At 35.1% G+C, this 13,062-nt stretch overlaps 1 protein-coding gene across 1 annotated transcript; it reads right to left on the minus strand.

Moving 5' to 3' along the window:
• Nucleotides 1-2,065: 2,065 nt before the first annotated feature.
• Nucleotides 2,066-7,357, minus strand: TSHB (thyroid stimulating hormone subunit beta). The gene is made up of 3 exons (XM_032249644.1): nt 7,208-7,357; nt 2,846-3,008; nt 2,066-2,398 (listed from the first exon to the last, which is right to left on the minus strand). The coding sequence occupies exons 1-3, from the start codon at nt 7,264-7,266 to the stop codon at nt 2,144-2,146; spliced, it is 477 nt and encodes a 158-aa protein (XP_032105535.1). The 5' UTR covers nt 7,267-7,357; the 3' UTR covers nt 2,066-2,143.
• Nucleotides 7,358-13,062: the final 5,705 nt, after the last annotated feature.

Below are 13,062 nucleotides of genomic sequence, written 5' to 3' on the forward strand. Positions count from 1 at the left end.
CTTTTTAAAAAAAGCACCTAGTCTCAAGTTTCCTCTGCCAAGAATTGACTCCTTTAAACATTGGGTTGAATTTAATGATCCCTTCAGAAGATGTTTCAGTTTCCATCTTTCTCTGATTATACAAGTAATGATTCTTCACCTTCCCATTTCTAATCTCTCTATTCATTCTCCCGCTCTTAAACCCAAAGAACACCAAGATCCTCCAAAACAAACTTATTTCCATATGCCTGAGTTTCTGGATCCAGTTGATGCAAATTGTTGGTCATTCCAATGCCTATGCACTATACTAAGAATTCTCTGCCTTGGACAGCTCCACTGTCAAGAATAGTTTAATACAAAGATGCTCCTTGACTTGTGATGGGGTTACACCCAGATAAACCCTTTGTAAAGTTGAAAAATCATAAGTCAAACCACTGTAAGTCAGAGACCGTCTGTAATTCGTGTTACGGGTGGACTGCCATCAGTGGGAGGAAACACGTTGTCTCTGATGTGCCCAATCTAATATTTTGCAGCTCATGATGGGACAGGCCCACCACACCCATGTCCAGGCCTAGCCTCCTCCCCGCAGGTTGAGCAAGCCCATTTAAGTCATGTCTTCTGATCGGGACTATTTATAAGGGGCCTCCCTAAAGCTCTTGGCCTTTCCACAGTTCAAATCCCTGAAAAAAAATTTTCAGAATCCATGAAGGCATGTGTGACTAGTGCCAGTTAGACTTGAACATTAGACTTTTCACTTATTAGTCAAAGATCTATATTTGGTATACAGTTTTAAGTGGTATGCAGCTTTAAATGTCCATGTTATCAACTGACATGAGAATCCAAAACCCTAGATTAATATAGGGAGACCATGTAAATATCAACTTCAGATATTAAAGTAAAAATAATGTGGGTTCTGACTTCTGCATGTAAATACACATCTATTCCCTCCCCATTGTACTAATCCATCTACAGGACCCCACCACCACCATCACCACCCTCCTCCACCCACCCCATGCACTGTCAGCATACAGACATTTACAATATGCCTAGCTGAGTTTAACTGGTGGCTGTAGAATATAGCAAAGGCAACTGGCCCCACCAACAACTGATTTTCACCTTGGTGGGGGCAGTGTGAATGAAACGGAATGGACAAATAGAGGATATATCATCTTTTTGAGAGCAAGTCTGCAGGACACTAGGTCTGTCTCACTTCAATCATCTGTTGAAACCAAATTCTCATGAAAGAGTACCTAAGGAAGGAAAAGAAAAATAAACAGCTGCTTACCAAGCACATTTACCAGAAAACAGTGTTTCAATATTGATGAAGGTTTAGATTAGAATTTAGGATAATTCTACTCTCTCAAATCCCTTTGCACTTTCCCCCATCCCTAAAGCCTTTCATAATAATAATAGTTTTTCATTATATTAAAAGTCAAAACAGCACCAGTTGCTTTTGGTATAAATGCTGAAAAGCATCTCCTATTACTTGAAGGACTATGAAGGATTTAGACTTCCACATGTAAAATGATCGTGGCCTCTTTTCTAGGCTTTGTAAACTGACTTTTGGGGGTATAACTTTCATAGATCAATTGGCCCACCAGAGTAATTAATTAAAGAGAATAGTTCCTAGACTTCTGAGTTTTGGTGGAGTTTTATCCAGTGCATTTGAATGACAAGGATAAACCACTGCATTGTACCTTCCACGTGCTCCTTATTCCCCACCTCCACGCCAGCCCTGCTTCTAGCCTTGGAAGTAGGTGTCCCTAGTACCCTGACACCATGTATTCCTTCAGCTTTTGATTGCATTACTCTCTCTTCATAACTCTGTAGTGGTCCCACATTTACTTTCTAAGTCATAGAAACCTTCTGGCCCTCTGTTAGGAGAGCCTGCTCGAGGCGAGCTTTTCGGCATTTCATATCTCTGTTTTCCATTTTACCTCCACTCTGCTCTTTCACGTGAAAACCATCCTTCATCTGAGCTTAGAAGGCCTATTCATTCACCTTTTCTTCTAAAACTCCTTAAGTTCACTAACGCCTGTTAGGTATGGGTATGGATTAAATAGTACTCAAAATGAATACAAGATACTGTGAAACATAATATTTCTATTAGCTTTATTTCAGGCAAGCACATTTAACCAAATTGCAAATTATATCACTATTAAAATTAGACAGAAAATCCCATCAGATAAGACTGCTGAGGTTTGGTACAGTAGTTTGTCTTGACGGCCTCATGTATACAGTCACTATAGTCAGTATTGCACTTGCCACACTCACAGCTTAAAGCAACAGGATAAGAAAAATAGGGAGCAACATGAAGTGGGCATCCTGGTATTTCTACAGTCCTGTAGATGAAGTCTCTGTATGTGCAAACATCCTGGGACAGTGCGTATTTGGGAAGAAACAGTTTGCCATTGATATCCTGAGGAAAGACCAAAAAAGAGACCAAAATGTGACAGGACTTTAGGAAACATGTGGATAATGGAAACATAAAACTAAATTCACTTATATTCCTTCATCACAAGTACAACTGGAAAGAATTCCTTAGCCCCATTCTCCAATACTAGCTTAACCACGTTGAATCCTACTGAGACAAAAGAGTCACCCTCCTCTCTTTTATCCTTGATCATGGGAACAAGATAAGGTTTAAGTAAATCTGGGACAAAAAACTGTTACAAAATTATCTGTATCCATTGTGCTGAGTAGATCCACATAATATTGTAACCTGTGTACTCTGCTTCTAAGGAGCCAATAACCATTAGGTTTGGGAAATGAGGTTGTGATTTATTTCATTTCCTTTCTACATAAGAATGGACTTCTTCAAGGCTTACATAATTTGCAGCCAAAAGAAGTGACATGTACTACATACCCGTGTCATGCAATATCCAGCACAGATGGTGGTGTTGATGGTTAGGCAATACGCACACTCTGTCCTTTCTACGTGCATTGTATACTCAGTTGGAATACAAAAAGACATCGCTTGCCCACATGCAAGGCCAAGAAGCATGGACATCAGAAAGACAGCAGCCATGCTAAATCAAAGACAAAATTAAACAACCTACTGGTTAAAATCAGAAAGAGCAAAGAAACCAAGATAAAGTATAACCAAACTTCAATACCATCCCAATGCATATAATCATGCTTATAATTCTACCCATTTCGTCAAGGAAATCACCAGAAAGATAAGGTCCAAACAAGGTTAACTAAAATGACCACTGGTGTTAAGGGGCTAACTCAGAAATCTAGGAACCCCCTGATTTTACTTCTGAACCCTTAGGATATCCCTTTAAGGTTGAAATATGTATAGCTGGAACAAATAAAAGATTATTTTACACAAAAGAGGCATGTAATTTGTTCTCAAAAAGATTAACAGGCAAAAAAAAGAAATATTGACACTCTAAGAAGAATACAATCAAGGATGACAGCTCCATTATGGGTTAGCCAGGAATATTAAATAATTTTTAGATGCGTGAAAGGAAACAGAGGATTCATAGTGCCTCAGTGAGAAACAGAACATGAATCTCAATAGAGCTTGCGTGATGGAGAGCTTGTTCAATATCAATTGGATATCATTATCAATACGTATTGATTGAATATAGTTATCCAGAGGGATAATGATATCAATATCAACATCATTATCCCTGGATAATGTTATGACAAATTATTTTAATTCTACTACTGAGGAAGGGTAATCAAATTTCATACTTTTGGATGTAAGTTGATCACCTCAAAGATTAAGAAGATTTTTTCATATTACAAATATTGTACAGCTAGCTAGATGTGTTTGGATTTTTTTTTCCTTCTCAAGTATCATTGTCAGCAAAGAAAATATGTACCTTAAAGGAGTAGTATTGTTGTCTATGAAGATAAACTTGTTTGCTTGTTCTATTAAATAAATTATAATTTACCAAACATTTTGTTCAATCATCAGAAGTACCAAGATTTCCCCAAATCTGTTCGTTATATCCTAACAGCATCTTTAAGCTGTATACACTAAAACCTCTGTTAATTGAAGCCTCATACGTTCAGCCTTGGTTAACCAGGATTTTTTTTTTCAGTCAACTTATAAGAAACCATGAAAACCACATGACACAGGTTACCAGGGATTTATTTTAAATATCAAATTCCAGAGATTAGTGGTCATTTCAACCAACCTTCTATTCCTAGAATAAGAATTGCAAATAAATTAGATAAACATACATTGAGCATCTGAACCAGGCACTGACAAACACAAACATGTAAGATATGGTCTTTACCTAAAGGAATGACTGTCCAGTGAAGGAGCTAATATGAACACAAATAATAAAAACACAGATTGTTCTAGTGCTCTGAAAGAGTCCAAATTATGACTTTAAGACCCATAATTATCAAAGATTTATGTTTACTTACTTCTTATTACACAAGAAAGTCAACTAGCCCATTTTAGGATGACTTAACTTTTCAAGGTTAAAATAAGAGGAGTTTTTCTCACAAATTCTTTTAAAGGAAATGTTGCATATTCAAACGTTCCTTCGAGGGTTTTTTGTTTTTGTTTGTTTTCAATTTTGTTTTGTTTTGTTTTCTGTTTTTTGGTATTTCAGTTAAGGAGCAAAAACATACAAATTCCTTACTCGTGGAGTCCAGCTTTCTCAAGTGCTTCTCAAATGTGAGCTCCCTCTATGGTACAGAGTTGGTTCCAGTATTTTAGAGACACAGATCTCGAGGATCCTCTGTGGGATCCTAAAATTACTAACTAGCAAATTATATAAAATACTTACCCATCATGATCATTATAGTTCTTGCTTGTTTAGACAGCCAGCTACTGAGTTTTTTCTATAGGAAACAATTAACTTCACATATTTTAACTTTTAGCTCTATAATTCTATATAAAGTAGATATGGTGACCTGGTGATGAAACAATTGGTCTAAAAATTATGAAACAGAGTTCTTAATCTGATCCGGAACAAGTAGACTTAATTAACATTCATAGAACTCTCCACTTTAAATACACAAAGTATACACTCTTATCAGTACTACATCACACGTATTTACAGGTTTAAATGAAATATTGGTTGGCTGCTTGTTAATTATTTTCTTCCCTCATTTTTTTTAATTTTATTTATTTTATTTTATTTTTTATGTCTCTATTATTAAACATAATTACAGGCACACCCATTTTTAGACTGCATTTTAGCCCAGGCAATAAAGCAAAACCCCTGTTCTCTCTCCCTCTTCCTCTTCCTCTTTCTTCCTTTCCTTTATTCTTTTTTTTTCCTTTTTCTTTTTTTTTATTTTCTTTTTCGTTTTTTCAAAAAAAAAAAAAAAAAAAAAAGAAACAGAGTTCTTCCATGAATCTGTGAGAATGTGATTAAAATATGTAATCTATTTTGGTCTTATTTCCTCATCTGCAAAATAGAAAGTGACAAGTACACCTGACGTTTTTTATTTTTTATTTTTTTTAATTGCATCTTAGGTTTTGGGGTACATGTAAAGAACATGCAAGATTGTTGCATAGGTACACACATGGCAGTGTGATTTGCTGCCTTCCTCCCCTTCACCTATATCTGGCATTTCTCCCCATGCTATCTCTCCCCAACTCCCCATCCCCCGCTGTCCTTCCCCTATTTCCCTCCAACAGCCCCCAGTGTGTGATGCTCCCCTCCCTGTGTCCATGTGTTCTCATTGTTCAATACCCGCCTATGAGTGAGAACATGCAGTGTTTGATTTTCTGTTCTTGTGACCTGACGCTTTTTAAAATGTAGGATGAAAATTTGTTTTAGTTTTCCTGTTATTGTCATACTCACTATGGATACTCTATATTTTTTGGAGTTTCTCCTATAAATGTAGAACTCTAAGCTAACAAAAGTGTAAAATGAAAGTGCTAAATTACCAGCCACAGTAGCTGTATAACTTTGTGGGTGTAAAGAAAGCAAGAACTGTTCTTTCTCCTTTACTTCATTATTGCAAATAGTAAAACTTCACCCACAGACTCTTTCTGGACCTCAACTTTCTTATCTATACAAGGAAGGCTTAGAACCCAAAGATGATCGTGAAAGTTTTTGCAGCACAAATAGACTGTAATTCTGTAAGATAAATTAGTGTCAGATCTCTGGCGCTAAGATTGATAAGAGTTAGTGATCTAAATTGTACTTGCGGTTGTGTGCAACTGAGTAATTTAATATCTTTGTGCCTCGATTTTTTTCATATGTCCCTTGCTAAAGTCATAAAAAGAACAATACATGTGAAACACCTGGCACTCTATATAAGATCATATAACTATATAACACGGTACGAATTAGCATTAGTTAATCCCTTCCTCTGTGATCTACCACAATTTCTTCTTTATTGTCATCTGGGTTCTCATCTTTGCAACTTAATTACCTATTCTGACATCATAATAAATAATTTATTGGCTACCTAAACATAGAAGGCATGGTTTCTTTCAGGCAGGGCCTAAATAATGAGAGGCCTTCTTCAGATGCATGACCATGTATGTCCCTACTTTCAACGTATTTTCTCATTCCAAGAAATGTTATTTCTTTAGCTCTTTTCCCCTCTTTTTTTTCTCTTATTTTTGCTCCCAGTGCTTCATTCTTAATAAACACTTTCCTCTCTGCTCTGCTAATTTCCTTCATTAGTTTTTACTCTCCAAACCCCTTACTATGAAAAGAGCTAATTGCCCATCTACGAACCGTCCTGGAACTTCACTAAAGCAGTATATTTTTCTAGAAAGCAAAATGTACTATACAGCACGTGTGTGTGTTGAGCACTATCAAAGGAGGTTTAGCTATTCAATAACTAAAAAGAGCTTGTAATACAGAGCACATTACCCCTGCAGGTACTCAAAAATGAATTTGCTCTAACATTTCCCAGAAGTATATTTTCATAAAAGATGACCATTAATATAGTAATTGAAAGGATTTAATACACATATCATTAAATTGATAACAATATTTAAATCAAAATGAAAACAGAAGAAAGCTATGCATATCAAATATCCTTCCTTAGGGAACTAACCAGTTGTTTCTCTTTAAGTCAATAACTTTTTTTCTTATCCTTGTGTATGGAGCTCACTCACCTTCACCTACTACTTAACAATTTGGAGCAATAATTTAAAATGTTAGAGCCTATTGAAGCAAATTATCTTTCAGCATTTGCCACTTTCTAATAAATGATAAAATTGTGAAAATGAAAAAAAAAACACACTAAAGAACATTTCATTTCACAGAGCCTTTCCACTATAGACACCTACCTTACTTTGCATTGGTGAGCAGATGCTGTGATGACCCAAACTAAAAGCTCTTGGTTCATTTTATACCCTTCAGGATAATCCCCTCTGATCTTCTTGTTTATATAATTGTATTTGATTTACTGCTTTCTTATCTGAAAAACGTCTCTTGAAAATTCATACTTAACTCCAAATAAAATTTATTTAGACAAACAAGCTCACAATATCTTTCCCTGTAAACTCTGACATTATTGAAGCACGCATTTTCCTTTCTCCTGTTTCAAAATAAAATTACCTTTTTAAATATATTCCTTATTAATATTTATTTATATTAATAAAAGATAAATACAGAATGGGAAATACCAAATTCAAAAAACACTCATCATCTAAGTAAGTCTTGGGAATAAAAATTTATCTGGGGCTTAAACGCTCCACGTTTTACCTAAGTGTTCATGTAAAGATATATACAATTACTCCTCATCTAAAAATCAAAGGAAACTTTTATATATAAATCCAGAGCAAATGGCATCTGTTGCCATTTAGAACAAAATGTTTAGTTCAAAATATTTTATTGTTTTTTATTTTGATTTTTTTAAGATATTAAGTAAAATTTACACATGTGAAAGAATGACTATCTGAGGAACATGGCCACACCTGACAGGATGTCATGCTGACCTGGTTAAAATTTTGGCCCTGCCATTTACTTGCTGTATGACATTGGCATGCTTGACTTCTCTTTACTGCAGTTTCTATTAAAAGGTAGTATCACTTCTCTAATGATTCGTGGTGTTGAGCACATTTTCATATGCTCGTTGGCCACATATATGTCTTCTTTCGAAAAGTGTCTTGTTCATGTCCTTTGCCCACTTTTTAACAGGGTTCTTTAGTTTTTGCTTATACATTTGTTTAAGTTCCTTACAGATTCTGGATATTAGACCTTTGCCCAATGCACAGTCTGCAAATATTTTCTCCCATTCTACAGATTGTGTGTTTATTCTGTTGATAGTTTATTTTAATGTTACATCAGGTAACAAAAGTACATGATCCTAGAGAGATGGGCAACAAACAGGGAGAAACTGCCTGGAGAAGGTTTCTGGGTCATAACGCAGATGCTCTTTAGGCAAGAGTCCTGTTTGTCAATTTTTGTTTCTGCTGCAATTGCTTTTGTCATCTCTGTCATGAAAATCTTTGCCTGATCCTATATCCAGAATGATAGTTCCGAGGTTATCCTCCAGGAATTTTTGTACTTTTAGATTTTACATTTAAGTCTTTAATCCATCTTGAATTGATTTTTCTATATGGTGTAGGGAAGGGATCCAGTTTCAATCTTCTGCGATGGCTAGCCAGTTATCTCAGCACCATTTATTGAATAGGAAATCCTTTCCCATTGCTTGTTTCTGTCAGTTTAATTGAGCAAAGAACGACTGTCAAGTCAGGCAGTCCTTAGAATCAGCAGATTCACGGAGCTCTGCTCCTCAGTGTGGGAAGGCAACATTTATGGACAGAAAGTAGAAATGAAATACAGAAACAGATTGATTCCTTTGTAGCTCAGCGCTTGCCTTACTTGGACAAGGTCTGATCAGTGGGCTGCCTGTAATTGATTGAAGCTCAGCTGCTGTGATGAGCTGAAACTCAGCAGTTTGTTACAAAAGTATACTGCTAAGTTAGGCTGTCAGTTAGTTTACGTACTAAGTTAGGTTGCAGTTCATTATGTAGGCACAACCCAGAGGTATCCTCAGGCCATATTTAGTTTAACAGATACATACCTAGAAATGGTCATTCCAGGGGCTCCAAAGTCTTTGGAATGTGAACTACTGTGTAATCAGATAATTTTGAAATCAGGGAAACTGGAAATGAGGGTGCCAACCTAATTTCAGACAAGATGCTAATACAAGAGTATGATACATGGAAGAATGTTAGATGTATGTTTCTAATGGAATTAGTGCCTCCTTTGTATAAAGCATTGATTCAGGAACTCATTTTATAGTGAATTTATATACATATCCCTGGGAGATATGTGTGTGTGTGTGTGTGTGTGTGTGTGTGTGTGTGTGTGTACATATGTAATGGGCAACTGATAGACACTTGGCCTGTTACTAGAAGAATTATAGTAAACATCATGCATTTGGGTAATGATTTTCTTGCTAAAAAAGCCTTAATGTATATGATCTCATACTGTTAAAAAAAAATTCAGGCATGTTTAAATTGTGCTTCTGATCTAGATTTACTTTCTCACCTAAAATAATTATAAAACAGTACAAAATATATAAAATAATGTCTCTATACACATTGGACCTCAGGTAACAAAAGTACGTGATCCAAGAGACATGGGAAACAAACAGGGAGAAATTGCCTGGAGAATTTTCTAGCCCATAGTGCAAGAAAGTTTACCAAGGTAGAGGCCAGAAGCATCACCAAATTAAGGAGATAGACCTGGGAGTCCATGTATCTCAAGGCAGCTAGAGTTCACAAGAAAGACATTATCAAAAAAGAAAACCACAAACTAATAGCCCTCATGAAATGAACATAGATGCAAAACTCTTCACAAAATTTTACAAAACAAAATAAACAATATATAAAAAGGATAATATATCATGGTCGAAGTGGAATTTATTTCAAGAATGCAAGGGTACTTTGCATTCAATCAAGAAAATTCACCATACTAGCAGACTGAAAATAAAAGCCTTGTGATGATCTCAATGGAAACACACACACACATATATACAATCACACAAAAGCATTTAACAAAATCCAACATACATTCCTGAAAAAATTCTCAGCAAACTTGGAATAGAAAACTTCCTAATTTAATAAAAGGCATCAACAAAAAAATTATGATTAATATACTTAATATTGAAAGACAATAAATTTCCTTAAGATCAGGAAAAAGGCAACAGTGTTTGCTTTCTCATCTTCTATTCAACACTACTTAGGTGCAATGTTAATACAATAAGGCAAGGGAAAAAAGCCATTCAGATGGGAAAAGAAGGAGTAAAATTTTATTCACAAACAACATGATCATCTATGTGGAAAATCTTATTGAATCTATAGAAATCTACGAGAACTAATAAACTAATAAATGAGTTTAGCAAAGTTGCAAGATACAAGATTAACATACAAAAATTAATTGTATTTCTACATATAGATATCAAAAATTTTAATCAGATATTGAAATAAAAAAATAATACTATTAGGTTGGTGCAAACGTAATTGCATTTTTGCCATTGAAATTAATGGCAAAAACTTTCGATGGCATTGAAACATTCAATGGCGTTACTTTCAATGGTAAAAATGCAATTACTTTTGCACCATTGCTATTTACAATAGCATTAACAAATATGAAATACCTAAGGATATACCTGGCAAAAAATGTGTAAGAACCATGCATGAAAAACTACGAAATATTGCTGAGAAAAATTAAAGAATACTTAAATAAATGGAGAGATGTATCATGCTCAAAAATCAAAATACTCAATAATGTTCAGATTTCAATTCTCCTCATTTATCTATAGACTCAACATAGCCCCAATCAAAATTCCCGCAGGCTTTTTTGTAATGACTGACAAGCTGATTCCAAAATTTATATTCATATGCAAAAGACATAGAATAGCCAAAATAAACTTGAGAAAATAAGTGTAAGTTAGATGAAGTTGTACTAGCTGATTTTAAGATTGTAAAATTATGGCAATTAAGAAAGTGGTGTTAAGGCAGATCGTTGGAGCAGAATATGGTCCAGTAATAAACCTGTACACATGTGGTTAAATGATTTTCAAGAAAGGTGAAAATGAAATTAAGTAAAGAATGAATGGTATTTTCAACAAATGGTGCTGGAACAATTTGTTATCCATATGTAAAAATAAATAATTTTTTAAATTAAATAAATAACTTTAATCCATATCTTGCATTATATACAAATGTTAACATGAAATGTAAAAACTAAAATTCGAAAACTTCCAGAAGAAAAGCACGGAATAAACCTTTTGTTAGGCAAAACTTGAATCAGGCAAAACTTTATTAGCTGTAACACCAACAGCATGATCCATTTTTAAAAATGATAAATTGGACTCCATCAGAATTAAGAACTTCTCTCTTCAAAAGGCATTGTTAAAAATAACAAAGTCATCTTAGCAAAATGAAAGAAAACTAACTTGCAAATTATACATAAGGCAAAGAACTTGTATACAAAATATATGAAGAACTTGCTATACTTAATTATAAGAAAAGAATTATCCCATTTTTTAAATAAACAAAGTTTTGAATAGACATTTCACCAAAGTATATAGACAGGAAGTAAACAGATGAAAAATTTTCATCATTAGTCTCAGAGATAACCAAATTAAGACCTCAATAACATAGCACTACACACTTCTTAGGCTACCTAAAATTTAAAAATTGGAAACAGCAAGGGTTAGCAAGGAACTGGAGCAACTGAAATTCACATACAATGCTGATGGAAATATGAAAGGATACAAGTTCATCAGTATGGAAGTGTCGCCAAAAGTTGAACATACATCTATCATATGATCCAGCCATTCCACTCCTAAGTATTTAAGAGAAATAATAGGATATGTCCATATATGAACTTAAACAAACATTCATAGCATCTTTATTTTTAATAGCCCCAGACTGTAAACAACCTGAATGTCCATCCACAGGTGATAAACAAATACATCATATATATGCAATAGAATATTTGTCAGCAATAAATAGAAATAAACCACTGATACAGCAGTGACATGAATATCAATAATTATGTTATAGTCTTAATATTATTAAGATAGGAGTACATGGCCTAAAATTCTGTTTATGGCCGGGCACGGTGGCTCAAGCCTGTAATCCCAGCACTTTGGGAGGCCGAGGCGGGTGGATCACGAGGTCAAGAGATCGAGACCATCCTGGTCAACATGGTGAAACCCCGTCTCTACTAAAAATACAAAAAATTAGCTGGGCATGGTGGTGCGTGCCTGTAATCCCAGTTACTCAGGAGGCTGAGGCAGGAGAATTGCCTGAACCCAGGAGGCGGAGGTTGCGGTGAGCCAAGATCGTGCCATTGCACTCCAGCCTGGGTAACATGAGTGAAACTCCGTCTCAAAAAAAAAAATTAAAAAAAAAATAAATAAATAAAATAAAATTCTGTTTATATAAAATGCCAGAAAATACAAATTAATGTAAGACAGAAAGCAGATTAATGATTGCTTGGGGATGAGGAAAGGCAAGGAAGGGAAGGAAAGAGAGATTTCCAAGGGGCGGAGGAATTATTTAGGGGGTGAAAAATATGTTCATTATCTTGAATATGATGATGGTTTTATAGGATATGCATATGTTAAAATCTGTCAAAATATATGCAAGGTTAGGGGTTGAATTATGTATCCCCAAAATTCAAATGTTGACGTTCTAACCTGTAGTATGTCAGAATGTGACCTTATTTGGAAATAAGTTCATTACAAATGAAATTAATTAATATAATACTGTAGTAAAGTACACCACTAGCCAATATGATCGGATACATCTCCTTACAAAAAAGAGGAAATTTGGACACAGACACATGAACAAGGAGAATGCCAGGTGAAGACTGAAATTGTGTTGCCTCAAACCAAGGACTACCAGAAGCTACAACCGAGGCCAGCAGCTTCAGAGGGAGCATGGCCCTGCAGACAACTTGATCTTGGACTTCTGGCCTCTAGAGCTGTAGGAAAATCAAATCTCTGTTGTTTCAAACCACTCGGTTTATGGTTCTTTGTTATGGCACTATTAGGAAACTAGTATATGCAATTTATTGCAAGTCAATTATATCTCAACAAAGCTGATAAAAAGTATGATAGGTGGAAATGATCTGTGTTTACTTTTCAAACTTCATGTCACACCCACCTCCCTCCACC

This window comes from Sapajus apella, unplaced genomic scaffold (assembly GCF_009761245.1).
Source record: "Sapajus apella isolate SASKATOON/1434 unplaced genomic scaffold, GSC_monkey_1.0 scaffold69, whole genome shotgun sequence".
Lineage (NCBI taxonomy): Eukaryota > Metazoa > Chordata > Mammalia > Primates > Cebidae > Sapajus > Sapajus apella.